The sequence below is a fragment of the Haemorhous mexicanus genome, chromosome 5 (genome assembly GCF_027477595.1).
Source record: "Haemorhous mexicanus isolate bHaeMex1 chromosome 5, bHaeMex1.pri, whole genome shotgun sequence".
Taxonomy (NCBI): Eukaryota; Metazoa; Chordata; class Aves; order Passeriformes; family Fringillidae; genus Haemorhous; species Haemorhous mexicanus.
Genome location: NC_082345.1, coordinates 42742719 through 42768615, shown reverse-complemented (window position 1 = coordinate 42768615; position 25897 = coordinate 42742719). Strand labels below are relative to the sequence as shown.

Genomic DNA, 25897 nt, shown 5'->3' with positions numbered 1-25897 from the left:
TTCACCAGCTGTCTTGTCCAGTGCCAGGGTTAAACCTCACACAGATGGAGATGGACAGTAATACTAAAATGCCTGAGTAATCAAATGTGTTACAGCCTACAGTTCTGCTTTACCATTTGGATGGGACTGTGTTACTTCAAAAGAAGCTGAAAGAATAAGGCAGAGTGTTCATTGAATTCATGGAGATTAATAGATGTAGGGCATGCAGTGTCATCTTCACTGCAATGTAAAGAATAAGGTTATCTGAACTATGCAGACATTCTACCTTTCATTCAGGCTGTATTTACAGAAACTCACCACCTATATCTCATTAGTTCAATTATATGGTTTATTTGTGCAGGTCTGTTTTAGACTAATGAATGATGGGAATTAGAGTTACAGCAGTGATAGTGGGTATTTAAAAAACATTCAAAGCAAGAGTGAAGAATGTCACCCTCACAGGAAACAAACTGATACTTATTGAAGCTTATGCAAATATTTAAATGATCTGATAAAGATCAGTGAAGAAAAAAATAACAAAAATAGTTGCATGGAATGAGCACAGGAAAGTAGATCATTAAACACAGGGAAAACAGAAAGCTATGCTAGTACAAAGCTACATATTAAATTATTGCTTGTCCTGCTCACCCAGTTTTCATATTCAGATGGATGCAAGGTCTTTGCTATATTTTCTTACATCTCTTGTAGAAAGAGATTAAATGTTCAAACAGAGGATGCTAAGGTTAGTCCCAGAGGGTGGGGTAGTAGCCAGAGCTACAACTGTGAGATTTTTTTTTATTTGGGCACTAAACTTGTATGTGCAAACAAGCCTGGGGACTTGTGTATCCAGGCAATTTTGTTTTAAGTTGGAAATCTGAAGGAAAATATTTTGGTTTTTTCCTATGTATTGAACTGGGGCAGGGTATGTGCCACTCAGATTTTTTAGCATATGTTGATATTGGAAAGGAAATATTTCAAACAAAGACTTGCACTATATGCTTGCAAAATGAAGAGCAGAAAACAGTTGAACAGTTTGAATTTTATCCAAATTCTCTAACTCTTCCAGTTTTTACAAAAATTAATTAAAAATTTTAAAATTAATTTTTGCAAAATTTAAGAATTTTTCAGAAAGTTTTCAAGACACCTAAAGGCTCAAGTTTAAGGCACTATTATTATTGTAGAAAGAAACTAAAACCAAATTCCCAAACCTGGCATCAACTTAAAACTCAGGCCCCATTTATTTGGATGCTTAATAACTGGCACCTACAGGTTGGTTTTCTAGTTTGCACAATCATCCAGCTGTGATAGCCTTTCTGTTCTGTTGTGCCCTGGTACAATGCAATTGAACCCCTCTGTGACCCCTGGGAATGCCAAGAATAGAGATGATGGGTCATTGCACAAAGAGCTCTCCAAAGGGTGATCACTTTGTTTCAGGCCTTTCTAGAAAACAATTCAGTTTTGCAAGTATTTTAGACTTAACATTTCTTAGGGTGTAGATTAAAAAATGTGTTAAGAGTAGCAGTGTGAAACAAATATTATACCTAGTGATAGTAGGGCTGAACACTGAAAAATAAAGGTTGAACATTGGAAATTTTGCTACTGAGGCTTCTTGCTCCTCCTCACTCCACCTCCTCCCTCAAAAATACACCAATGGGATGGTGCCTTGTGCAAATGAAGCACCATCTTGTTTCATGACAAAAAGTTTCAACGAGGGTGAAGGTGAGGCTCTGAAGCTGATGTCAGAAACGGCCTGTGCAGGTCATTAAGCTGCCTGCAGGGTAGGGAAGTATGTTTAGGTCTGTTTCAGAACATGGGTCAGAGGTCCTCAGGTGCTCTAGTTCTTGCCCTAAAGCCAGAAGCTGCAAGGCTTGTTTGGGTTTTCAGTGAGCTGCTCTATGGGCTGTTGTTTGTGGCATGGGAACCAAGTAATTTGTCAGCCACTGACTGCTTTTGGGTCTGTTCTCTTCCTGCAGTGGTTTGGACAGTATTTTACTTCTTTAGTTTCTTTACAGGAAGGAATCCTATTGAGAACACCTGAAGTGATACAATTTCAGCATGAGCATTTAAAACCATGGGTATGTCTCAGTTTCCTGGGGAGCTGGGAAGAGGTTACAGTGCACATAAAAAATTTTTGGTGTGACTGCAAACCAATCAGGGTACTAAAAACTTTTACATTTCAGTGGAGGTTTGGGCTTAGAACAGTCCCTTCGAGGCAACTGAAAGCAGAGATTTTTTTCTAAGGCTAAGAGTGCCCTGCAGCCAGAATGTGTGGTTTTTTTGGTTGCAATATCATGAAGATGTGAAAGTTGCAGAGGGAAGAGCCAGCAACTTCTGGCATCCCTGTCCCTGCAACTTGCATTTTTGCAATGCTGCTAAATCCCCTTTGACCACTCAGTAGTTATGTAAACAGAGAGTGTACTTTGGGAAGTTATTAAGTATTTTAAATAAGTCTGAGTTTGTTGAATAAGGTTTGATCAGTACTGGAGTAGTTGATGTCAAAGGTTGGACTTTGTTTTACCTAAGACAGGGTTGGAAACTGACATACTGTAGCTTTTGAGTTTTTCTTATCTGCTTTTTAAGAGCTCACAGTATGCTCAGGGAATGAAAAGAACAGTCCCTTTCCAGAAAAGTGCATCCACTGCTACCTGCTCACTTTGAAAAGATACAGGTAATTTAAGGTCTAAATTGACATGCTTTGCCTTTTGTAATGCTGAGACAGAGGAGATCTTTGGAACTGAAAGATTACAGGCTTATTTGAATTATAAAGGCACTGACCTCAAGCAGCCTTCTAGTCAAATCTGTTGCTTGTGTGGTCAGCTTATAATCATGTTTCTGTGATACTAGTGCACAGATGTAGTGTCAAAACTGAGTTCAGAGGTTTAGTTTATTCTAACAGTAGAATTTTTATCAGTCAGGGATATTACAGTTCGTCATCCTTGCACTCTTTGACCTGTTTTCTCATCTTCCACCTCATGTTGCCTCCAATGCTTGTTTAACCTCTTACTTAACTGATAGAGCTTGTTAGCCCATAAAAAAGTTGAATAATTTTCTTCTGGTTTAGTGAATTAAACTTTCTCACCACAAATGGATAAGCACCTGAGCTGGTGAACAGTGAGGAAGCAGCAGGACTAAGACAACTGAGGGCTGGGGAAAGAGAAGGGAAAGAAGCTGATAGATTGTTTCAGCCACCCTCTGACGCCTAAGTCTGTCCTGTAAAGCTTCTCCGCTCTGGATACAAAATATTTGAAGTTTAGAAAAGAAGCTTCCCATGCATCTCCATGGGACCTCCTGAGTAGCAGGTTACTGACTGTTCTTCACTGAGAGTGTCTTTGGTGAAAGACATCCCTATGAAAAAGTTTGCTGCCAGCAAGTATGCGTTTCATGTTCCTTTTGTTTAAAAATCAGCGGTTTTAAATGGAAGATTTCCTACTGAGCCCTTGTTGAGATTTTCTATTTTGGCTTCTCTGGTGAGAGTGTTTGTAGAACTTTCCTTTAAGAAGGAACCACAAACTCATCTCTCAAACCTGAACAAAGTCTCTGTACAGCTCCTTCCAAGAGCAAATCAAGGCTACAGCTCTTGACTTCTCATTCCCAAGCACACACTGCCTGAGAGGAAGCTCAAACACCCAGTTTGCTGCCTTTTGAGTGAAAAAGGAAAGAAAGAAGTAGTGTAAGAAAAATCTAATGAATAGAAGAAACAAAGTGGAAGGGCTGACAATGAGAAATGGTACACATAGAGTTTAAAAAACATTAAATCAAATTAAAATCTCTACCTCCAGCCACTTTTTCAACGTAGGTATTTTTGCTTACTGTCTTGGTGTGGATGATGTCTCTGCTGCCTAACTGTTGTTTCCAGTCAAGCTTGCCCTACATGTATGTCCTCTCTTGCTTCATAGCAGAGTTCTCCTGGCAGAAGTTTTGGTAGTAGGGAACCAAATAAACAACTGTGTGTATGAGGTGTTAATAGACTTCAGTACCTTTAGAATACCTTGCAAACTCATTTGGCACCATTTACACAAGGTTTCAGCAGTTTACTTTTGGAGTAAATATGAAAGTGAAATGAGCTACAGCGCTCAAGTTTTGAATGTAGAGCATTATTTTACACCTCGTTAGGTCTGTTTTTTCTACTAATACAGCCGTGGCAATTGGATAAGCGAAAGACTGATGGGATGAACAAAGGCAGTGTTCCTTTGTGTAGTGCCAAATTCATCCTGTAAATGTGACATTAAAAAAAAAAAAAAAAGTACCCCAAACCACATGGCAGAAGTCAGGCCTGAAAAACCAAGAAAACCTGCACTACAGCAGTTTGCACAAGCTCCTGCATGTCTTTACCTAATGTTTTCAGACACTAGAAGGATCATTTTTCCATGTGTAGCTAATTTGCTCTTTTACTTAGAAAGTTTTCTCAAGATATGTACAAAATAGTATAAATGTGGTTGGATGCTTTTCTGCTTTTGAAAATTTGAAAGGTTGAAAATAACTTGATCTTGATACTTAGCTAGGCCTTTATTAAGCTCCCTTCAGTAACAACTCTTACACTTGTTTCAGGATCTGCTGGTCCCAGCAAAAGCTTATGGTGCAACAGTTATGGTGGGGGAACTGTCCCAAGCACATCTGAGGTTCCCTGTCAGAATAAATTGTGCAGGGGCAGAAACTTATTCTTCCTCACAGCTTCATGCAGGCTGCTGACCCATGTCCAGAAGATTTAAGAGTCCTTTTTTAGGAGTATCACATGGTGAATAGTTCAAGTGGTATCTCCCATCACTACCTGCATCATGTCTCTGACATCAGCAAGTGTGAGTAAACCAGCACAAGAAACAAGCCATAGTATGTGAACTGTTCCACACAAAAACGTGCACTCTTTCACAGATGAATCAATACTATTGTAGATTTAGTGATACTCTAGTCTGACGTAATAATGACAGTGTTAAGGCATTTGAATGCCTCTTAGGTTTTTGCCCTGTAGAATACGCTTTGCAGTGCTACCACCCCTTCATAACCTGTTTTCTTTGCTTGCAAGACTAAGACGTAGCTGTGGATACAGGATTCTAAAAGGCTTGGGGGTAACTGAATGAATTAAGCATTCTTCTTCCAGCTGCTGCTGTTCACAACACTTTTGACAGTTAAAATACATCACACATTCTCTTGTCTGTTTCATATAAACAATTAGTATTTTAAGTGGAGTCCAGAATCAACCCCAAATAGGAGGATCCAGACAGGCAGTTCAGAGAGAAAACTAAGAAGTGTTCTAAATTTATATAAAAGCAGTTTGCAATCAGTTCAACCTATGCCTAATACATTGTCTACTGCAGCAGCTCAGACTGTGGACCAGTGGCTTGTCTTTTGAGCAAGAAGGTTTCATTTTTCATCTCAAAATTATTTCAGCACAACTCTTTATCTGCAATTTTTAGTATGAAATATAAAATGAAAGAGGGAAATCAAAATTAAAATACAGTAATTTTGTTTTCATATAATGAACTCTTTGTATAATGAAACATTTCAGTCAACCCAAGAGCCATTTTGGAGGAAAGCTTGTTTACAGAGAATTTTTCTTTTTGTCTCTTCTGGAAGAGAAGAGATTTGAAATCACAGACCTCATTAAATAAAGAAAAAAATCCAGCTTCTCTGTATGTTTACTTCATTGAAGCTGAGGCAAACCTGAGATAACAAAAGGGCTTTAATGCAAGCTTAACTTTAGTTGACATTTCTCTCAACATGATGAGAACAGTGTCAGTCTTTGTAATTTAAGGAATTCTAACATGATCTTTGCAAAGCACAATTTGCTAAAATTTATTTCATTTCCTAAATGAGAGATTTTTTAATGAAAATGTTATAAACTTAAAAAGCTCCTCACTCCTGATAAAAGGCATTTGGGATGCACTACTATTCAATTGTAAACCCCTTCTTTTTTGAGTCTAGACAGTGTATAGCTCCATAGCTATACACTGGGGGAGGTGACATTCTGTATGATACCACTTCACAGAGACAGTCTTAGAATTCCATTTACCTAAAGTTTAGGTCTTTGTAGGCATGAGGATCTCTCTGGAAACCTCTCTGTCAACTTTTCTATGTCAAAATCTAAGTATGCACCTCAATATGAACCCGGACCAGATGTAGCTATCATTTTGGAATGAACACTCCAGTTACTAGCATAGGTAAAATATCTGATAGGAAGCATTTAACTTCACATCTGCTTGCCAAGGAAAAAGCTAAATGCTCAGTTATGAATTTTACATCAATGATTTTCCCTTCATTCCTTTGTCACGGTCAGTGGCCAATTGCACTTGGGCCTGAAGGGTCTACAATAGTGCAAATAATGAATCACAAATAAACAACTTACCACCTTTTCAAAAGGAAGCCAGGTAATTAATTTCTTTTAAATTGAAACTTCCTCTAAAATGAAAAAGTCCCCTCAGCTTCAGTAGCCACCAACTCAGCTTGCACCTTAAAAAAAAAATAGAAGCAGGGCACCGGGAATAAAAATGAAAACAGCTTCAGGTTATTCAATTTCCTGTTTGTTTAAATTTGTCCTTCCTGACATGCAGATTCACCACACTCCTTTCCTGGTGACTACTTCATTAGATTAGTTTAGTTAGGTATTCAGAGGGATTTTTATCTTCTGACTCATAAAATTCTTGAATTGCCCCAAGAATTTCCTGTGTCTGACTGGAATTTTATGTCCTTGTAGTTTTAGCTGGACTCCTTGAAGAAGTTGCTGTCTAAATTGCTCTGCTTTTGAGGTCTTCAAACAGCAGATCAGGAGCCAGCTCCGAGCTCGGTTCCTGCTTTTCAGGAAAGCTGATCCGTGCCAGCACTTCACCTCTTAAAATTGTAGTCAGGAATTTTCTTAGTAGTTTTAAACTCTTCCTTTCCTGACAGTATTTCCCCTTGCTGCCCATGCCCTTCCCAGGAGTCCACTTCTGAATATTTGTCCAATTCCAAAAATGCACCCGGTGGCTCAAAGTGCAGCCCGCATGCTGTCCCATCAGGTTTTCATCACTCTCTTGCTATAAAGCAGAGAAGCGGAGGTTACGGGTATATCGGGCCATTTAGCAGTTGACGAGAAATGCCTTTGTATATCCCTTCCCTGTCTTTTTTTTAGTCCTTTCTGAAGAGGGTGAGAGCTAGGTTAGGCTGGAGCCCTGGTGTGTGCTTCTTTTGAAGGGTTCAGCGAACTGAAGGTGATGCTTTTTGACATATGAGCTCCAGAAATGTTCCGAGTGATTGCAGTGCCAACTCGGCTGCCTGCGCAGGGGCTTCGCCTGCCTTCGCCGCCCTGTCGGCGCGGAACGCCGGCCCCTCCGTGCCCTGGGTCAGCGGGGTTCGGCGGTACCTAAGAACGGCTTCGACGAGGAGGGAACAGACGGCGGAATGGCACCGTGCCTGTCTTCCAAAGTCTGAGAGGGAAAGTGGAAAGAAACCTGGTCACCCCTTGCGGTGTCGGTGTGCTGTCTCCTCTTCCGGGTCACGGTGACTGCACGGGAGCTGCCCTGAAACACGGCTCTATGACCACCGACCCGTGTCTGTCTGTCTGTCTAGCCGTGAGGTTGCTTTCCCTCGAGTACATTCGCTTATGGGATCGGCAGGTGGAGACAAGAACAAGGCCATGCGCTGTGCCGAGCCTCCCGGGCTCCCCGTGCCTGGAGGCGGCAGCCGCCTCTGAGGAGCGGCCGGGCGGCCCGGGGGCCTCCCGCAGCCCCGGGCCGGGCTGGGCCTCCCCTGCGGCTGGAGCTTGTGCCCCGCCGTGCCTGTCCCAGCCCCGGTGCCCTTCTGGCTTCAGCGGGAAGGGGCAGCGGGCACGGGCACCGGGGGGGAGGGGTGCACGGCCTGGGAGATGGCCCGTGCGGAGCGGTGGCGTTGGGGCGCCGGCACCGCTGGGGCACTGGTACATCAGGATGGCCCAGAGGAGGAAGCCCAGGGAAACACAAATACTAATCAGAGTTAGAGAAAAGAGTATCCAGTGAGCATCCATAGCTGATGTTGTGGATGGTAGGCTACTACAGTTGGCCCGACGCTGTGGGAAGCACCATGTAACGGAGGCAAATCCCGTAGGACTACACAATTTTCTCTGAGTTGATTGAATGCCTCAATGAGAGGCACTACTCTGCATGTCCACTCCTTAGTATCTTGCCTCTCCAGTTTTCTTTTGTATAGGGGGCCATTTCCTATTGCTGCTACTTTCTCTATCTTTTATTTCTCCTCTTGTTTATTGCAACAGATTTATTTTCCAAGCAAATTACTCCTTTGTACATATTTCTTTACCTAGAATGTCATAAAAGAAAACAAGACCCTGAAGTGAGTTGTATGTTTATAAACCAGTATTATTTGTCTGCGAAAACATGTAGTGAGTATAATTGACTTCTGCTGTGAACATTTGCACTGTGCCTAATTACAAATGTTCATAGCTTACCTTGGAAGTTGCTTTCATGTCTTGAACACTTAGTATATGGTACTTACGTTTTGGTTTATGGTACTTACATGGTATATGGTACTTATGAGTTAAAAATGTAAGAGAATGCTAATGAAGAAGGAAAAGAAGACATAAAAGACGTAGTCATGAAAGGAATAGCACAGAGAAGAATAAGAGACCTGTGCTGAGCTGACCTGTACAGCAGCCATATTCATGTTAATGCTTGCTCAGTCTTTGGGATATTCTGGAGGCAAGCTGGGCTTCCCCCAGTAAAGCATTAAAGGAAAGCAGCTCCTCATGAGATTGGTCTTAACTGCACTGCTGTTTCTTTCCATGGACTGTGTTACTGATGATATTGTATGGCTGTGAAAGAGTTTCCTTTTAAAACCTTGAAAGAAAATGTAGTGTTCAGGAGAAAGGGCATGCTTTGCCCTAGAAACCATAATAGAAAACAAAAGGTGAACATTACAATCAGAAGTATTAACTTTTCCATTGCAATACTTAAAGGGTTTTTTTCAAAGTACAAAGTTTTCTGCAGAAAACTTAAAAGGAGCATGTGTGAGTGTGTGTGCACATGTATATTGTTTTTGCCAGGGTTTTCTGTGAAGAAACGTCTTTATTTTCTAGGAAGCGTTATTACCTACCTCTTTTTGTTTGCATAAGAGGTTGTTAAAAAGATTTAAGCCTCCTTACAAACCAGCTGCAACTCCAAACAAACTAACCCTGCAAATAATTCTTTTTTTTCTTCTTTTAGGATTTTATGTAGTGCCTGTGGCTTTTGCCTTCTTTTATGCATGCGGAATAGTGTTCAACTGTACATTGCACAGACAAAGTCTTAGGCAGAGGGTAATGTAAAGTTACCCTGAGGCCTAGGGTGGCAGAACTACCTCAGAAGTCTGCAGAAAACTGCATTGAGTAGATCTTGCACTCCCCATGAGAAGCACAGCTTCAAGGCTAGGTTCCTTTCAGGGCTTGATGGGTGTGTAGTTCATGGTGAAATGTTCCTGCAGTGTAATAAAAATCCTGGTCTAGAAATGTATTGATCTTAAGGACTAGCTTTGTAGATAAACTGTGATATTAGGCAAAGAGGAGGGTTTTGCTCTCCACGGTGGCATGAGAAGGAGCCATGCTCCACCTCTCCATATTCTCCTCCTGCAGAGTCTTGTCCTGTGGCCAAATGGCCCTTAGAGACCTGATGGTTTGAAGCTCTGTCTTCACTCTGCTTTCAATGCTCTATTCTGTCAGTCTTTGGTATCAGACATTGCCATCAGCTAACTGCCTCAGGTTTTTGCCCCAATCCTGACAAAAGTTTTCCTTAATGGTCAAGAAAATTATGTCAGTTTTTAGTTTGTGACCAAGTTCCCTCACCTAGACATCTCCTTTAATGAAGTAAACAGAAGAAAGTGAATGCTTGTCTTTTTTATTGTTGGTTGTGCGGGGGTGTTGTTTTTTTTAACAACCCAGTGTAGTAGCACTTTCCCTTGTTACAAGGGAAGATTATATTAAATTATAACTTTACAGTTGAGATGAGAACCTGTTTGTCCAGCTGAAACAAGGAGGGTGCTTGTCTGCTAGAGTATTCAATACTGGAGGCACTAGTGGAGGAGGTTCATAGAAGGAATATAGCTGTAAAAGGAAGGCAGTACAGGCTTTGGGTTTTTTTGGTATTAAAATTAATTCAGTAATCTCTGTGGTTTCAGTTTTGAGCATGCAGCTGAGTTCTGGCTGTTCTTTACAAACTTTATTTCCCAGACATGCATAACAATACTAAAAGGAAAATATTTCAACAAACAATTTGTGGATATTCATTACTTGAAAGACACCATGACAAATTTTTCAAATATGTATTTCATCTGTGACTGCTGCTTATTTCAGTGCCAGATGTTGATTATTACAAGGTTGCATTTGCTTGGTTTTTTTAACTTTCTCTGTGAACATGTTGCATTAGAATTCAGATTTTATCAAATCACTTCCATCTAAGGCCTGCCAGCTCTACTGCTATCCTGATTTACTCATCTCATATGAAAACTTTAGCAATTTCAGTGAGTTGCACAGATAACTCATTGATATACAAATTTCAAGGTATTTTGCAATATATATATTTGTTTTACCAATACTGCTTTTGGAGGGAAAACAAAAACAACTATTTGAAGTTAAATGCTTTGGGCTGAGGTTATTAGGTCAACAGTAAATTTTAAAAACTATTTGAGAGATTTCATGATGGCATTTTAAAATTATAGCTTAAGGTTACACTGCTTCACACAGTTCTGTTTGGCTCCTTTGATGCTGAAGATCTACAGCTGACTTATGTGTAAGATATATTTTTAAAAACATTAGCCATGATTTAAAGTAACAAGAGACACTATTCAGATGAGGGGAGAAACCCGTCCTTTGGGAGGAAGTGAGTTAGGTTCAGTAGTTTTGTTGAACCTGAACCAAGAAAGAAACCATTAGTAACTCAATCTTTGTAAGAAGACATGAGGAAGACCCTAGCTCCTGCCTACCTGGAGATTTTAGTAGTGGCTTGTACATTCAAGATGTTGAATCTTACAGAGGAAGACTCTAAAAGAACCAGCCTGTATTAATCAGTATTTTAGACCACAGTGAAAGCACAAAGGAAGCAGCTAGGGCAAGAGCAGTATTGTGATAGAGTTATTAATTGCTAAAGAGAGTAGGCCCCATGCTTTTATTGCTCAAGAGACATCAGGGGCACTCTTGTTCTAAAAAATTCAGATGTCAAATGAAATTGTAGACGCTAAGTTTCAGATCTCCCTTAACAATCATTTTAAACAAATATAACCTCCTCCCACTAACAAGGAAATAAATCTGGATTGCATATGCTGTTTCATGGTAAGTTGTTTGGATGCTCAGAGTGCTGTAAAGGAAGAAAACAAATACCACCTTTATTCATGGCTTTCACTTTTTTTTATTTCCCAAGTGAGAAACATAAAGGAAAAAACAGATGGCAATTGTCTCATAAAAGCTGCTAGTAGAAGTTCAGTTGTTTTGAAAAATTCCCTTCCCACACTGTTCTGGCTGCACAGTATTTGCCTGCTGCAATAGCCCAACTTTGCTGTTACAGACAGGTAGTATTAGAGAGAAGCTCTCTCTTTACTTTTTCTTCCAAAATTAAGTTTCATTTTGCCTTTGTATTGTTCCCTTCAACCCCTGCCTAGCTATAACTCTGATCCTTTTCTGGCGTGATCTGTTGAAGAGCAGTACTTTGTTGTCCTTCTTGTATCTGATGGTGCTGGAAAGGAATGGCCATTTTTTTCCCCTTTGGAATACATATCTAATGTAAAGCTGTTTACTGGTGAGCAAGAATGTTTCAGTGCCTGTGTTTCCAGCTACATTTGGATAAATTACATGAACCTCCACAGAAAGAAGTGTTACCTCACAATAAAATAATTGTAAGAAAGAATATTCATTATTCATTCATCGTCATGGAGATATTAAGAAAAATAACCCAGGATGTTCTGTGCTAGCCAAAAAAAAGAAAGCCCTATATCTGTACAGGCATCCTACATAATAGCAACATGTCACTTTGTAGTTCTACATTAAACTTTTATGTGAGAAGTTACAGCTGTGGATGCCTATGTCTTTCAGATTCTGTTTCAATAAACCTTTGAGAAAGAAAAAAGTGAAAGCCCTTCAGCTTTACAGCAATTTCAAAGCAGAAGCTTTATTACCTTTTTTTAATCCTAATACACTTTATGTTTTTACACAGACATGGTTTCTCAGTGAAGATAAATGATGAGACTCTACCTTAGAAAGCCTTTGGGTTTTCATTAATCCACATTAGGTTAAAAATACAGCACATCAGAGAAACAAGGTATTTTTCGGGTCAAGGTCCTCTTTTACATCTGGTGCCATTTGGTAGTTCTAACATCTTCCATCTCCCCCTACTTCTCCATCTGTAAATAACTCACTGAAGTAAATGCTTGGAATAATTACAGCAAAGAATGATAAAATGCAGGTTGGATTTAATCTCCTAGGGATCTAAAATGAAAAACAACTATGGACACCACAGTTACTGAGAAACTGGAACTCTCCAGTCGGCAGGTGTATGAGATGGGAATTGTGTCAGAGTATTACATGCTTTGGGATTGCAGTTTTGCTGTTCAAAAAAATGGCAAAGGGTGAATTAGTTAAGGATAGGGGGGAAAATAGCCTAGCAAGGCTGATTTTCAGAAGCAACCTGCCATTTTGCTTCTGCAAACAATTACAGAGGCACAAGTCTAACGGTTAGATGTGTAAGTGCTTGCATCCATCTACTAGGAAGTTGAAGTTCTAACTACAGTAAAATGTGTGCAAACGTGCAAAACTGGAAGGAGGTTTGAGATATATCTAATATTGATCAGTCAATCAGCAGGTGGACTACTTTACAAAAGTTTATGAGAACAAAATGTCTTTCTTTTTTTTGCATGAGGTCAGAATTGCCCCAATAAAGAATCCTGGAGTAGCCCAAAAAATAAGGGTCTTTGGAGCTTCCAGGATTAATGTGAAAGAAACAATCTACTCCTGCTGGAGTTTCATATTTGTATCAGGAATGCAAAATGGAGGCTGGACTACTGGCACACTGTTTGTGTTTGCTGCCTTCCTCTGGCATTATAACTACTTTGGCATCTCAATTTGACTGTTCAGTTTGTCAGCTCTCTGGGACTGCTGTGTGCTTGTAGCTGTGTTGTCCTGTACCCACCTTGTGCCAGCTGCCTGTATATGTGCCCACCATGAGTAGCTCATTAGAAATACAGACTCAGTCAGGTACCTGGAAGAGGAGGTCTGGAAGTGAGAAAGAAGATGGCCTCTTCTGAATGATTTTAAGCCCTCTGCCCAGAGTGGCAAAAGCAGCATCCAGCGTTGGTTACCAGGCTCAATGTTTCTGTTCCTCCCTGTCCTTCTGTGTTGGTGCCCAGGGCAGTGCCAGGCAAGAAAGCATTCTTTGACAAAGAAGCATAAACCACTGTCTCATATTTTCCAGAATAGGGAAAACATTATAAAACACAGAAGATTCAGTTTTGGTGGTGACATGTAGAGTGAATTTTAGAAATGCTGCACAACTTTTACAAAATATTTGGGGGCTGTCCTTGAAAGAGAAAGAATAGGACATGACTCTGTGTGTGACTCCCAGCAGTGGAAGATCCTCTCTGTTACTCATGCAGGATGGAGAGGAAAAGATCTGTCAGTAATGTTCAGCTTACACATGCTTTTCATTTAAAGACTTGACAGAAGAAAGTTTCATTGCTTTATTAAGTGTATTTTAGATCTAAGAAATTATAATTGCTGTATATTTGAAAAACTACTCATCTCTTGTGGCTTGCTTATTAACTTACCAGAAACTGGCCCTTAGGACATAGTGGCCTGACTCCCATGCAAAGGGTTGTTGGAGTGAACACAAACACAACAGACTCCTATTTTAAATCCTGTTCATATTGCCAGTGTGGTGCAAAGTGTCTGTGAATCTAAGAATGAACCCATTTAAATGCAATAAAAATTGCTGGTGATTACTGTATCATACTGTCCCTCAAACTAAACTTTGCATTCAAGGATAAATGTATTCACAAATCATAGTTGCTGTTCACACACACAAAAGTGTGAATGCCATTTGAAGTTGTTCATTCATCTGGTAAACTTCTCCCACCCTCATCTTCTCTCTTGCCGTTACCTTTTGCCCCATTCCTCCAGAGGCTATTTCTTCCTAGCTGGTATGTTTAACCATCCTTCAAAAGGATGGCCTGACTCCTGCTGCCCATCAGATGTGGGCCAGACTTGACAGAGGGCCATCACCCAAGGAGGGTTGAGTCTTGGAACCAGGATTTGAAAAAGGTCTCCACCAGTGCTCAGCCTTTGCAGTGATAAGGGTTACTGTTTCTCTCAGCTTAGCAGAGGCACAAGAGATCCAAAATGGTCATCATCTCCCCTATCCCTGCAGCAGCATGCCCTTAACAAGTAGCCAGGTAGCCTTCAAAGGTGAGCTGAAGATTTAATGGACAGCATAGACCAGCCTAAAATGTAAAGGTAGCACACCATTTTGCAGCCTTACAGTGGGTAGGAGTGGAGGGGCTGCAGCCAGGGAGAGGTGAAGTGGCCTGGGGCCTGCAAAGTGGAGGCACTGCTGGGCCATTTACCTCTTGTATAGACAGAAGCTTCAAGGCTGACTTTCTACACCACTGAGAGGTGCCTGATATGCAGGCAAGCAGACTGCTGCTGCTACAGCTTGTTCCTGGCAGCTTTTGAAGCAGACAAAATGATGCAAGAAGGCTTAGCAAGCTATCAGATGGGTTTTCCACTCTACCTCAGGAGAGGAAATGAGACTGCAAAAGGGGATTGATTTTCTGGTCAGTCTGGCTCATCAACTCAATGAGCAATTCACTTATCTTCCTCTCAAGGTCAACAGAATGACAGTGTGTGTCACTGTGCCTTTCAGGACATTTTCTGTTCCAAGGTCTGCTCGGTTTTCAGTTAACCCTCACAGAGTTAGTGGTTTGTCCTGGGATTGCTGGTGCCTGCCCTGCCGTGTAACTCGAGAAGAGACAGTTTGGCAGGGAGTTAAAAACCCACACTGAGGAGATCTGTTTCCTAGTCCCTCTCTTGGGGACCATCTGTGGCAGTGGTGGATCCTTTGGAACATGTGTCACATGTAGCATGAACTGACAGTCTAATCTGAAGTCACTCCAGTTGGGTACAAAGACTACTTTAGGAGAAGCTTGCCTGTTTATATAGGTTTCAGATGACTTCATTTTTAGAAGAGTATGGAGTGCATCCAAAGCAAATAATTTTTCTCTGGTGAATGGGAAGACCAAAAGGAGAAGCCCAGAGAAAGAAGGATGGATGATCTTTCTTAATGTCAAAGCTGACATAAACACATCTCCTCCAAACTCTTCTCACAAGATAATTTTCTCAGCAAGACACAGATTGCTTCAATCTCTGTGTTGCAGTCTTTGAAGCTTCCCCCTCATTGCTATAATGAAGGAGGCATGGTTTTCTTTGAGAATTTCTGCAGCCCTGAAGTTTGCCTTCTCTAAAGGCTTTCACATGATCAGATGGTTGTTCCAAAGAGCTCTCTCTTTGAAATTCCTCTACCATCACACGAGGGCAAACTGATATGTCTGCTTTGCAAAATTATTAAATTAAAAAACAAGCAAACAAATAAGGTTCATTAAAAATATTCTGACTAGCTCAATTTTCATTGGACAGAGGCCCAGCTAAAAAGATGACAAATGGTGTTGGAAAGGAGCCACCAATTAGGAAACATCAATTTTTCTGTCAACAGGGTAACCCCTTTTACAAAACTTGTCATGTGTTTACTCCTTTTCTGTTTGTGAAGGTAGTTGTTTGACAGCAACATTTTGCATGAGGGGAAGGCTTTATAAATTGTTTTTTTACAGTTAGCATTGCTACATTGTTTTGAGTTCCTGTTTTGTGGGATATTTTCCCTGTTCAGGGTGCTTGCTCCTCAGTCTGCCTGCTGTCTATAACTCTTCCATTTGTAGTAATTGGAGAGAGGGTGATGACTCTTCTTGTTTCTGCAGGAAGTTCTGGGGTTGAAACAATTGTGGTGGTAGGAGGCACCTTGTGAGCATAGGACTTAGGTAGCTTAGAAATGCTGCTATATGTGTGCTCCGAAAAGGAAGAGAAGCACGTTTCTGAGCATTTCTTTGTTTAAAAAAATATCCTTGTTATGCATACATCCTAATAAATCTTCTTCCGTATTTTATAATCTAGGATACAACTGAAGGCATATGGGTCTTTTTCCAGTTTACACATTTTCTCTACACGCATTCGGAAAAGTTGATAGTTTCCACTCTCTTTTTACTGTATAGAAATTTTTACTCACTTTTCTTATGGAAAGCTGTATATATCCTTCATTCATCTGCATGCAGTGATTCAAAGCTACTGCTGTGTTTCTTAATAGTTTATTGCAAGTCATTTTATGAAATCATCAATACCAAATGCTCAACAAATATTAGGACAAGAAGCTAGGAAATTCTTTTTTCTTGGGCATATGGATAATACGGGGAGAGAGCAAGAGCTGCCTGTGCATGTTATATTTGGCAAGAGACTGAATGAGAAGGACAGATAGCTGGTGAGATTTCAGATGGGCACTGGTAGATGCTGACATGACCTTAAAGCCTGTCAGTTGCTGATGTGGGAACCCTGCTTCAGGAAATGGAGCATTATGATGGCTTTTGAGGAGTGGCTGAGAAGTTACTATGTAATGGGTGTCTTCTGGGTCACCACCGCTGTGTTGTTTGCCTGTGTTCTGGAGAGGGGGAGATTTTGTGTGGAATAGTTAAAGAGTGGAAGGTCATTATTTTGGTAAGTGGCCATTACTGGTAGTTCAGGTACACATATCATCATCTGGTGTCTGGTCATGCAGCTCAGTGCTCAGCTATCAGCTGCTTTGAACATGTACATTAGTGAGTGCAGTTGTTTTATTCTGGATACAGACCACATGCAGATCCTCCACTAGTGTCTAACACAGGCATAGTTATGGTTCCATCTGTTCATGTCTGATCTGAAGCACTCATTACTGTTTTGATATGAGACACAATAATAATCATGTCACTACCTCTAGAGTGTGATGGTTCAGTGTCTGAACACATCCTTTTGGGTTTGCCTTGGGTAAAGCAAAGGTTAAGGCATGTTTTGGGACTCTAAACTACAATTTCTCAATTATTTTTCCAAGTGTCTTTATATTGCAAATGCAAAAGCATTTCTGTTCCATAAAGCCTTGCTGTTTATATTCAGGATGGAATTTATGGGTTTTTTTCTTAACTTGGGGTTGAAGCTGAATTGGCTTACCTGGGACCTTTGTCCCCAAGCTAAACTGCTATCACTGTTTGTGGTGGAGTGCAGGAATCCCTGTGGAGATGGAGGTTGGGCAGCTAAGGGCGGCTTAGTCCTTTTCTGTAAACATCTGTACTTGGAGGGGAAGTTTTCCTAAGTACCTAAGTGATTTAGGATTAAAAATCTCCATTTCATTATTTCCATGCTCTGGAGTCAGATGAACATTTTTCAAAGTGTGATTCTGTCCTGCTTTTTTCAATGCTATCTGCCACAAAGACACCCTCTTTTTTTACCTATGTTGTTCCTCTTTTCCAGGTTGGCCTTCCTTTTATGATGTGATCAGTCCTGATGTAATTGCTTTCAACGATGATTTCTCCTATGGGATGCATCGGATTGAGATATCCTGCAGTCAGGTTAGCTTATAGCACACTCAGATCATTCCAATGGCAAAGGCTGCAAAAACCATTACAGTATGCTGTACTTTCCTTGAGATTTGTAAACCTTTCAGTTCTATTAAATAGTAATAATTGTGAGAGAGCACAATGGGTCATAGGCATAAAAGCTGGGTGGAATGAGCTGAAGGCACAAAGGGATCGTTGGAATGCACATTGTTGTCTCATGTGAGATTTAACAGAGCAGATGTAAATGGTTGGACTCAGTGCTGAGTGTACAAAAATAGTCTTCCTGAAGAGGGTCCCTTCAAAGGAGCTCCTGAGCCTGAGCCTGTCCGACTGACTCCACATGTGAGCAGTTGAGAGAAGTCAAAAGCAGTGGAGCGACTGTCTGTGTGCTGATTCCATCACTCTACATTACTGTGCATCCATGCTAACTTGTTCCCAACACTCATTCCCAGCACAGTCCTAATGGCTGCCTCAAATAATCCCATCTGCCATAATAATGAACTCAGTAGTCATTCAAAACATGCCCAAATTTTCCGTTAATCTGTCTTGTTCTACTTTCTGTCATCCTTTGTGCTGCCCTCCTTTCTGTGAAGGGAATGGCTTAATCATTACCTAGCAAAGGGAGAAGCTGCTGCATTGGTGTTCAGCAGCTGTAGCCAGCAGCTTGCAGTCCTCTAGCTCCACTTTCTCAAACTCCTCCTGAGAGAAGCAGCAGCTTCATTTGGACACTGATAATTTGCTGTTCTTCCAGCATTGTTGTGGGGGTTAAGTGATTTTATCCCTTGCAATATGCATTCTTGCTAGTCAGTCAGACCTCATTATATAGGGTTCGGAGTGAGTGGAGAAACTTCTCAAAAGTATCCATTAACTTCAGTCTGCATAGAGCATTTGGTCGATATGTTAATGACCAAATTAGGGTGTCTGCTACTTTGTCATGTGTTCTATGAAATTCTGAAGTTTTTACATGGATGATATACTGTAGAAGATCCATTCAACACTTTGTGGGAATATCCACTTCCCTAAATGCGCTAGCAAGGTAGCAATGAGACTGCAGATTGGGAAGCTCTTGCTTCAGCAATGGTTACTGGCATAATCAAAAAGCATCCCTTTCCCTGTGGTCTCCCTACCTACTATTTTTCCTGTGCAAATCAATAAAATTCCGTAGTCACAAGAGTAGTGTTTGCACACCAATAGTTTGGATTCTCTACTGCGGCAGCTGACTGCAAGCTGCTTTCCATGCCTCCCAGCAGTATATTAGAACCAGGAGGCTTGGGAGATCCAAGCATACTGACAGTTAGCAGTAAACCCCCTTTTCCTGCTCCCAAGCACATACTTGGAATGCTTTAACCATTTCACTGTCCTGGTTCATTCTGCCCAATATATTTATGTACAAGGCTGCAACAGATAATTGTTTCTTTTCCAGAGGCTCTGCAGGCATGTATATATGTCCTAGAAAAATGGTCAGCACCTATTATGTGTGGGGAAGACAGTAAAGTCATTTCATCCTTTGTACTCTCAGCTGAGTGCCAGGTTTCTTGTACTGTACTACAAAGGACTGAAATACATTTCTGTTTAGGGCAGATGAGTTATAGAGTCCTCTATATGGAGAATCGCCACATAAATTTTTGGTGAGAGGTAATCTCAGAAGGTCGCAGATTTTGCAGTAATTCAACCCTGGAGTGATTCTGCCATCACAAAAAGGTGTAATGAGAGTACCTTGGACTCTCATACAGCTTCTCAGGTTTTGTGAGGAAAACCTGTTTGATAGATTGTCTTTGTAGTCTGTGTGAATATATTACTTGATAGACCGTTTCTCTCTGCAGTTTCTCTTGTTCTATTTCTGTCCAGTAGAGAGGGAATGATTTATCTTTTGTTAAATGTTAGTCTGGAAAAGATCTGTTTAACACTTCCAGCCGGAGGTTTTGAAGCACTCTTAGTTGAGACAAGATGATTTAATTAGGATGCTGAGCATTTAGAAAAATACTCTCCCTGGGACACTTAATTTTTTTTTCACCCCAAAGGTATGCTTATAGTCAGGTGAAATGCTTCATTGTTAGATACTCCACATTCAGAAACAGCTCAGGGTTTTTGCACATGCTAATGTAAAAAAAGGCCTTCAATATAAAGGAAAATGATAAAAAGGATAAGCAGTGGATAATGGAGGAAAAGATGGCCAGACAGCAGTCTTTCAGGAAGAAAACCTGAAGCTTAGTTTTCTCTAGGTCCCATTCAACTTCGTTTTACTTACTTCCTTTGTTTTATCTTCCTTCCTTACAAAGCTGAGCAACTGCTGCTTAACCCAGTCATGCATACCATTTTCCATTGCCTGTGGGAGTTTGTTCTGCTGATACCACAGGATGGAAACCTTTGGTTGTTATTGGAATCCTTGCTGGACTGCCATGGCTGTCTCAATGACACTTCATCAGGAGCAGGGAGCCTGCTGTGGGATGTGGGATGTGTCTGCATGGGTGCAGCCAACAGGTGGGAGCACTGAAGCTTCACGTGTCTACCTGCCATACTCCTGAAGGCAGTGAAGATTGTTGCTTCAGCTTTCATTAAATAAGCAGAGTTTCTTTCCCACCTAGCTGGTGTGAGAGCCTCCCCCTGCCTTTCAGTCTATTGAGAAAGTTTAACCTGGAGGTGAAACTTTAGATGCTTCTACAGACACCTTTCCTGCTGCTTTGGTGAATTAGAGGCCATAACAGCAGGAGAACATTAGCAACACATTAACTGCGGGGTAGAGATTTGCCATCACTAATTCATTCAGAGTTTGGAATAGTCACTATTGCCTCTATGTATTTGGAATACTATGAATTAATTAAATGTTAAGAATAATTTGCAGTCTTTAATTTTTGCTGTCTGACTGTGAGCCCATGAGCAGGTCTGTGATCTCAATTACATCATTCCACCTCTCACTGAGATCTGCTGTTGACTTGAAAGGCCGAGGTCCTTTGGTAAAGCAGCATGACTTTCCTGTTAAAGATAAATATTTCTCCAGTGCAAGGTTTTATTTTTTTGTTTCTCGTGGCATGCTGTAAAAATGAACTTGTGGAATTCAAGTGACTAATTACAAGAAGTTCTTATCCAGATAAATTGTCAGCCATAATGTGCAGTGATAATAATCTTAATTTTTGAATAAGGATCAGCAGGGTTAGCTTTCTCAAAATATTGTATTTGTAAAGCAGTCCTTGTAAAGCAAAGGACTGTTACCTTCCTTACAGACAAGATCAGTAGTGCTCACTCTGAATAGCACTGCAAGTGTTTGGGTCTGATTGATACAGAGCAAAAGTGGCAGCAGATCATTTATACTTTCATATTCCTTACAAGAAGCAAAATTCAGCACCATTTATAATTACTCCCAGACAAAGATTATTAGTTAAGAAATATTTTACATATCCACACTACAGGTCTTTTTCAGTCACCTACCTGTCCCTATCTTTATGTATTATAGAAATTATTATGAGATGAGTGGGTTGAGCTCCATCCCCTCCAGGGGCAAGAAGTGCACCCAGAAGGACCTTGATGCTCAGAAGAGTGCCAGGCTATAGAAAGGGGGGAAAAAAAGAAGTGTGAGAGTACACTTCAAAGAATGTCTTTAGTGCTTTAGGTCCTTGCCAGGATCACCATGCCAGGATCACCAAAGGGCTTATTTTTTTTTTACCAAGGGTTGTAGTAGATGGTTGCCGTCTGAGGAGAGCCCAGAGCTGATGCTGTCCCTTTCTTACACAGATATTCTTACAGCAATAAGTGAAACATGGGCAGTGCTGTCCTCACCACCATGTTTTTAGCTGCGCTCCTGCCATGAAATCATTACAGAAGCAGGCAGATCCTGAGAGATGGTGGTCCAACCAAGCATAGGCAGTGGTGTGACTGGAAACACCCTGGAAATTTGGGCTTGGAGTCTTTGGCACCTGTGGTATCTCAGATCATCTTCCTGGATCACTCCTGCAAATAAATGTAGCCTGTAAATCCCACGTGAAAGGGCGATGTAGGCACCAGTGCACTTCCTTGGAAGCAGCTGCTCGTCATTGCTTAACCGCGCAGTGATGGCACCGAGCGAGCGAGCGGCACACAGACACAGTGATACTCTATTGTGTTTTGTTTCAGTGTGGTGCTCACCTGGGGCACATTTTTGATGATGGACCTCGCCCAACTGGCAAACGGTACTGCACAAACTCTGCTTCATTATCTTTCAAGCCAGCAGACAAGAGCAACGCTGGAGAAGGCAGTGTTAATGCCAGTCCTGCCCCAACAGGCAAAGCTGAGCTGTAGGATGAAGCAAAACCTGCAGAAAACTGCGTTGATCCCACACAGCTTACAAGGAATGTTTTCTAATTTTCAAGTTGCCTGCTCTCTTATATCCTAAGAATGTTCAAATGTATGAAAGCATTTTGCACCATCCTTCTTCTTCCTCACCTTTTCAGAACTGAGGCCTTTCCTGCCAGTGCATTTACCGTATAATTGGATTGAAAAATGTATTGACTGAGTCCACAAGTTTTCTTTTTTCTTGTTTTCTTTGAGATTGCTTTGGGGAATCTTTAAATTGAGAGGCTTTGACATCATTAGTTATTAGTTTCTTCTTGATACTGTGTTATTCTAGGTTTACACGCTATTCCTTTTTGTGTGGGAAATGGGACTTGCGTTTATCTCTAGTCCATAGGAAACTTCTGGGCATAAGAAAATCCTGAATTCCTAGCACATCTCTGCTTTGTTCTGACTTGTGAGGCATGCAGCCTTTGGTCATATGTATCCAACCATCTCTCAGCATCGGCCGCACCTTGCAAAAACTTGTAGTTATGGCTGTTCCTTCTTAACTGAAAGAGATGGATGAGATGTTAAAAGCATCCTTTGGCTAATTTACTGCCAAAATTTCAAAGGTGTGGTTGAGAGGATGTAAACATTGTCTCAGCATCTGTGTTTCCCCTTTGTTTGGTATTTAAATCAAGGTTTTAACTAGTAAGGTTCACTTTTGCAGGCTACTAATGAGGCTTTGTCTGTTCGTGAGGCCTATTCAACAAGTGTAATGCAAATCTGAATTAAAGTTGAAATCTGCAGGGGGTAATTATATGGGCAAGTGCAGAGATAAACTTGCAAAGTGAAGTAGATGAAGGATGACACTAGGCTCTTTATCTTGTCGGTTGCTACAAGGATTCAGAAACATGACAGTTTCTGCTAGAGAGAAGTTTAGGAATGAATGCAGTAGAAAGAGAGAGACCCTCCTGACACATCCAGTTTTAAAGATTAATTTGTCTGGATGCATACTGCATATGAGATCCAGCCTTTAATTTGTGCAATGGCAATGTAGTGGCATGAGTGACAGTGTTGGTGTAAGAAATAAATTCAAAAAAAGTCTGTCACAGTTCCAGAAATTTTCATGTAGCAAAATTCATTGTCCCATGAGATGTTTTTCACAGCTGCTTTTCGATTTTTTTTAATAACACTTAGAATTGTGCATAATACCGTTCTTTAAGCTATACTACACAGTATTTGCTACACTTTGCCTTTAAACACTGAGAGACTTAATGAATATGGTATTTACTTCTACTAGCAAACTTTGTGACTAACATGTTTGGATCCAATTTTATTTTTAGTAGGAACAAAGCAACCACTGATTTTTATGGAAGCAGGATTGAGGTTTTTATGTCAGTGATAATAAACATACTATCTAAAGTTCAAACACCCTTCAGTTAAAATATAGCTACTGTGAAAGCATATGGAATGGTCATAATTGCCTTTTTTTTTAGCAACATTAGAAGAACATGAAATCATATTAAAAAGGCAGCATCTATAAAAATATCGTACATAAATGTGGTTTAATTCCAGATTGCTGTTCAATTTAAGTATTATCAAATTTCAGTATATTCCTGCCTTATGTTAAAGAAATCTATTACTTAAGCTTCAGAACACAGTAATATATGCTGTCCTACAGGAGATTTATTTTTGCAGGATATGGAATGCAATGAAATGAATCAATATGGTGAGGTGTATGTGATCTCTGGGAGTTAGATCATTTAATATAGGAAATGCATTGTTCTTGTGCACAAGCTATACCACAGTGCAGTGCAAGGTAAGATAGATTTCCTTTTATTGCTCTTAGAAGATGCTAGTAAGGGCTAGTATTGAACCCTCCAAGTTTCGTTCAGTCTGGTGATGATCATGACAGAGGAAACGTGGGAGCTGAGCACAATGTATAGAATAATAGAATATTTCTGTATGGTTAAATTTTGCACTCTCTAGATGCTTATAAAAACTGAATGCAAACTGTGTAGAAATAGCAAACTATATTTTCTAATATCTCTATTTTAAATATGATGTTTAAATAAGATACCTTAAAAATCATGTAAGTCACACGTTATTTATATATACTATATATATATATATATATAAAATTGCACATGTTTTTATATATATATGTACACACACATATATTATTTGAGTATAATTTTAGCCTTCTGTACCTTTATAATAACTAAAACCTTTCCATAAGAGGGTTCAATACTTTTAAGAAATCAAATATACATTTTTCAAATCAAATTTGTTTTCATATATTTGCTGTACACAAATATAAAATAAATTTCTTTATAAATAATTCTGTTCTGCTTCCTTATTTATCTGGTTTTATGTCACATTTCCACATCCTTCACTGCAGGGTGTCTTAGGGAACTGGTTTTACTTTGCTTTCCCCTAACTTACAGTGAATATTATACATCCAGTTATAATGTATGTATAATTTAATGTATGTGTATATTTGACATATGTATAATTTACATACAAATTATAATTTACATACATAATTTACATCTCCAGCAGGTTTCTGTCAGGGACACAGCACTGCAGGGTACCAGGTATTCTTGCACCTACCAACTTTCAAGAGACTGTCACAAATACCCAGGCCTCAGCAGAGCAAGGAAATGTATGGAGAAAGGCTCATCTTAGCAGAAGTTTTAGCCTCTTCCAAAAGATTCAGTGTGGTAAGTTGCAGGCAAGCATGTCATAGGAGCCCTGCAGTGCCCAGGCTCCATCTGCAGTGGAGCAATGTAGCTGGTAAGTTGGTTTCTGCCAAAGTTTCATCTCCAAGGATGCAGGTTTGGAGTACTACTGCACAGGCAGCGTGTTATTGCCACTTGGTAAATCAGCCCTGCAGCGGGTTTTAAAAGATAGGTATAAGGGAGGGGTAAGAGTTGCAGGCTGTGTTTAAGCTGGCTTCTATGTGTATGTTTGTGGGAACCAGAGAGTTATACTGAAATTAAATCCGCTGCTAATTGTTCTCAAACATTGCCAAGTGTCTAGATGACATACTGAGCACCTGTTTACGAGTTTAGTATGATCTCTCTTAGTCCAGAAATTAATCCCTTGGGACTCTGTGTCCCACTCATCCACTGTACTTCCCTCTCAAAACTGTAGTAGTTTGATATGTCTTAAATGAGGTACTACCTTGTACCCACTAAAAGGAGAGGCAGAGCTGGATGCCCCGTGCTGGCTTTGCCCTGTGCTTCCAGCACAACCTGGCCAGTCTGTCAGTGCCCAGAGGTGCTGTGCTGAGACGCATCTTCAGAGGCATTCATCCTTTTGCAGCAGACATGGGGCATGGCTCTGTGCTCCAATCTAGCTCAAGGCAGGCTGTGTCTTGCAATGTATGGCATGCAGTTTTTCTTAACACACATGTGTACTCCAAAGCTTCTATGGCACACTTCAAAACCAGAGAAATTTCTAGTAAGAGACACTCTCCCAGCTGTTCTGGTGTTCTCCAGGGTGCCCCAGCCACAGGGTGGGAGAAGCAGTAGTGGCAGGATCAGCTACACAAGGCCAGTTAACCATCTGCTTTGAGATTCTCTTGTTGCTGTAGCTTTATGCCTTCCATATATAAAAGGCACTTGAATCGTAGGCCTTTTTCACAAGCTCTATCAGGTCTCATATACTAAAACAAAACCCCAATGTGTCTATATGAAGTACTCAAAACTGAGGACTTACCACAGTGACTAAGGCAGGAGAATAAGACAGGATCATAAGTCAGGGTTGCTGTTGGGGTAGCAGCAAAGAATGCATTGTCACAAACATGATGCCAAGTGTGGATGTGAATGTTGGTTCTCAATTGTACTGAATGGTCTCGGTCTTATTTCAGTTGACTTTGTTTGGTAGTCCGTTTACCCAATCAAATTTGTGTTAGACCTTCTCTGACAGAATTTGGGATATGTATTCATTTTTTCTTACTGTTCATTCTGTTACAAAATGTCTGTGCTGATGTCACTGCATAGCCAGCAGTCCTCTTGTCCTTAGCCCGTGGTCTGGGAGGGAATGGGAAATAAGGATGAAAACA

General features: G+C 40.5%; 1 protein-coding gene across 6 annotated transcripts in view; it reads left to right on the top strand.

The window, feature by feature from the left end:
* Positions 1 to 24169, top strand: part of MSRB3 (methionine sulfoxide reductase B3) — an 80983-nt gene extending 56814 nt beyond the window's left edge. For all 6 annotated transcript variants that reach the window (XM_059846965.1, XM_059846968.1, XM_059846966.1 and 3 more), the window contains 2 exons: positions 17495 to 17592; positions 21688 to 24169. In XM_059846965.1, coding sequence (XP_059702948.1) covers positions 17495 to 17592; positions 21688 to 21852 — 263 coding nt within the window. In that variant the 3' untranslated portion in view covers positions 21853 to 24169. The remainder of the gene's footprint in view (positions 1 to 17494; positions 17593 to 21687) is intronic.
* Positions 24170 to 25897: the final 1728 nt, after the last annotated feature.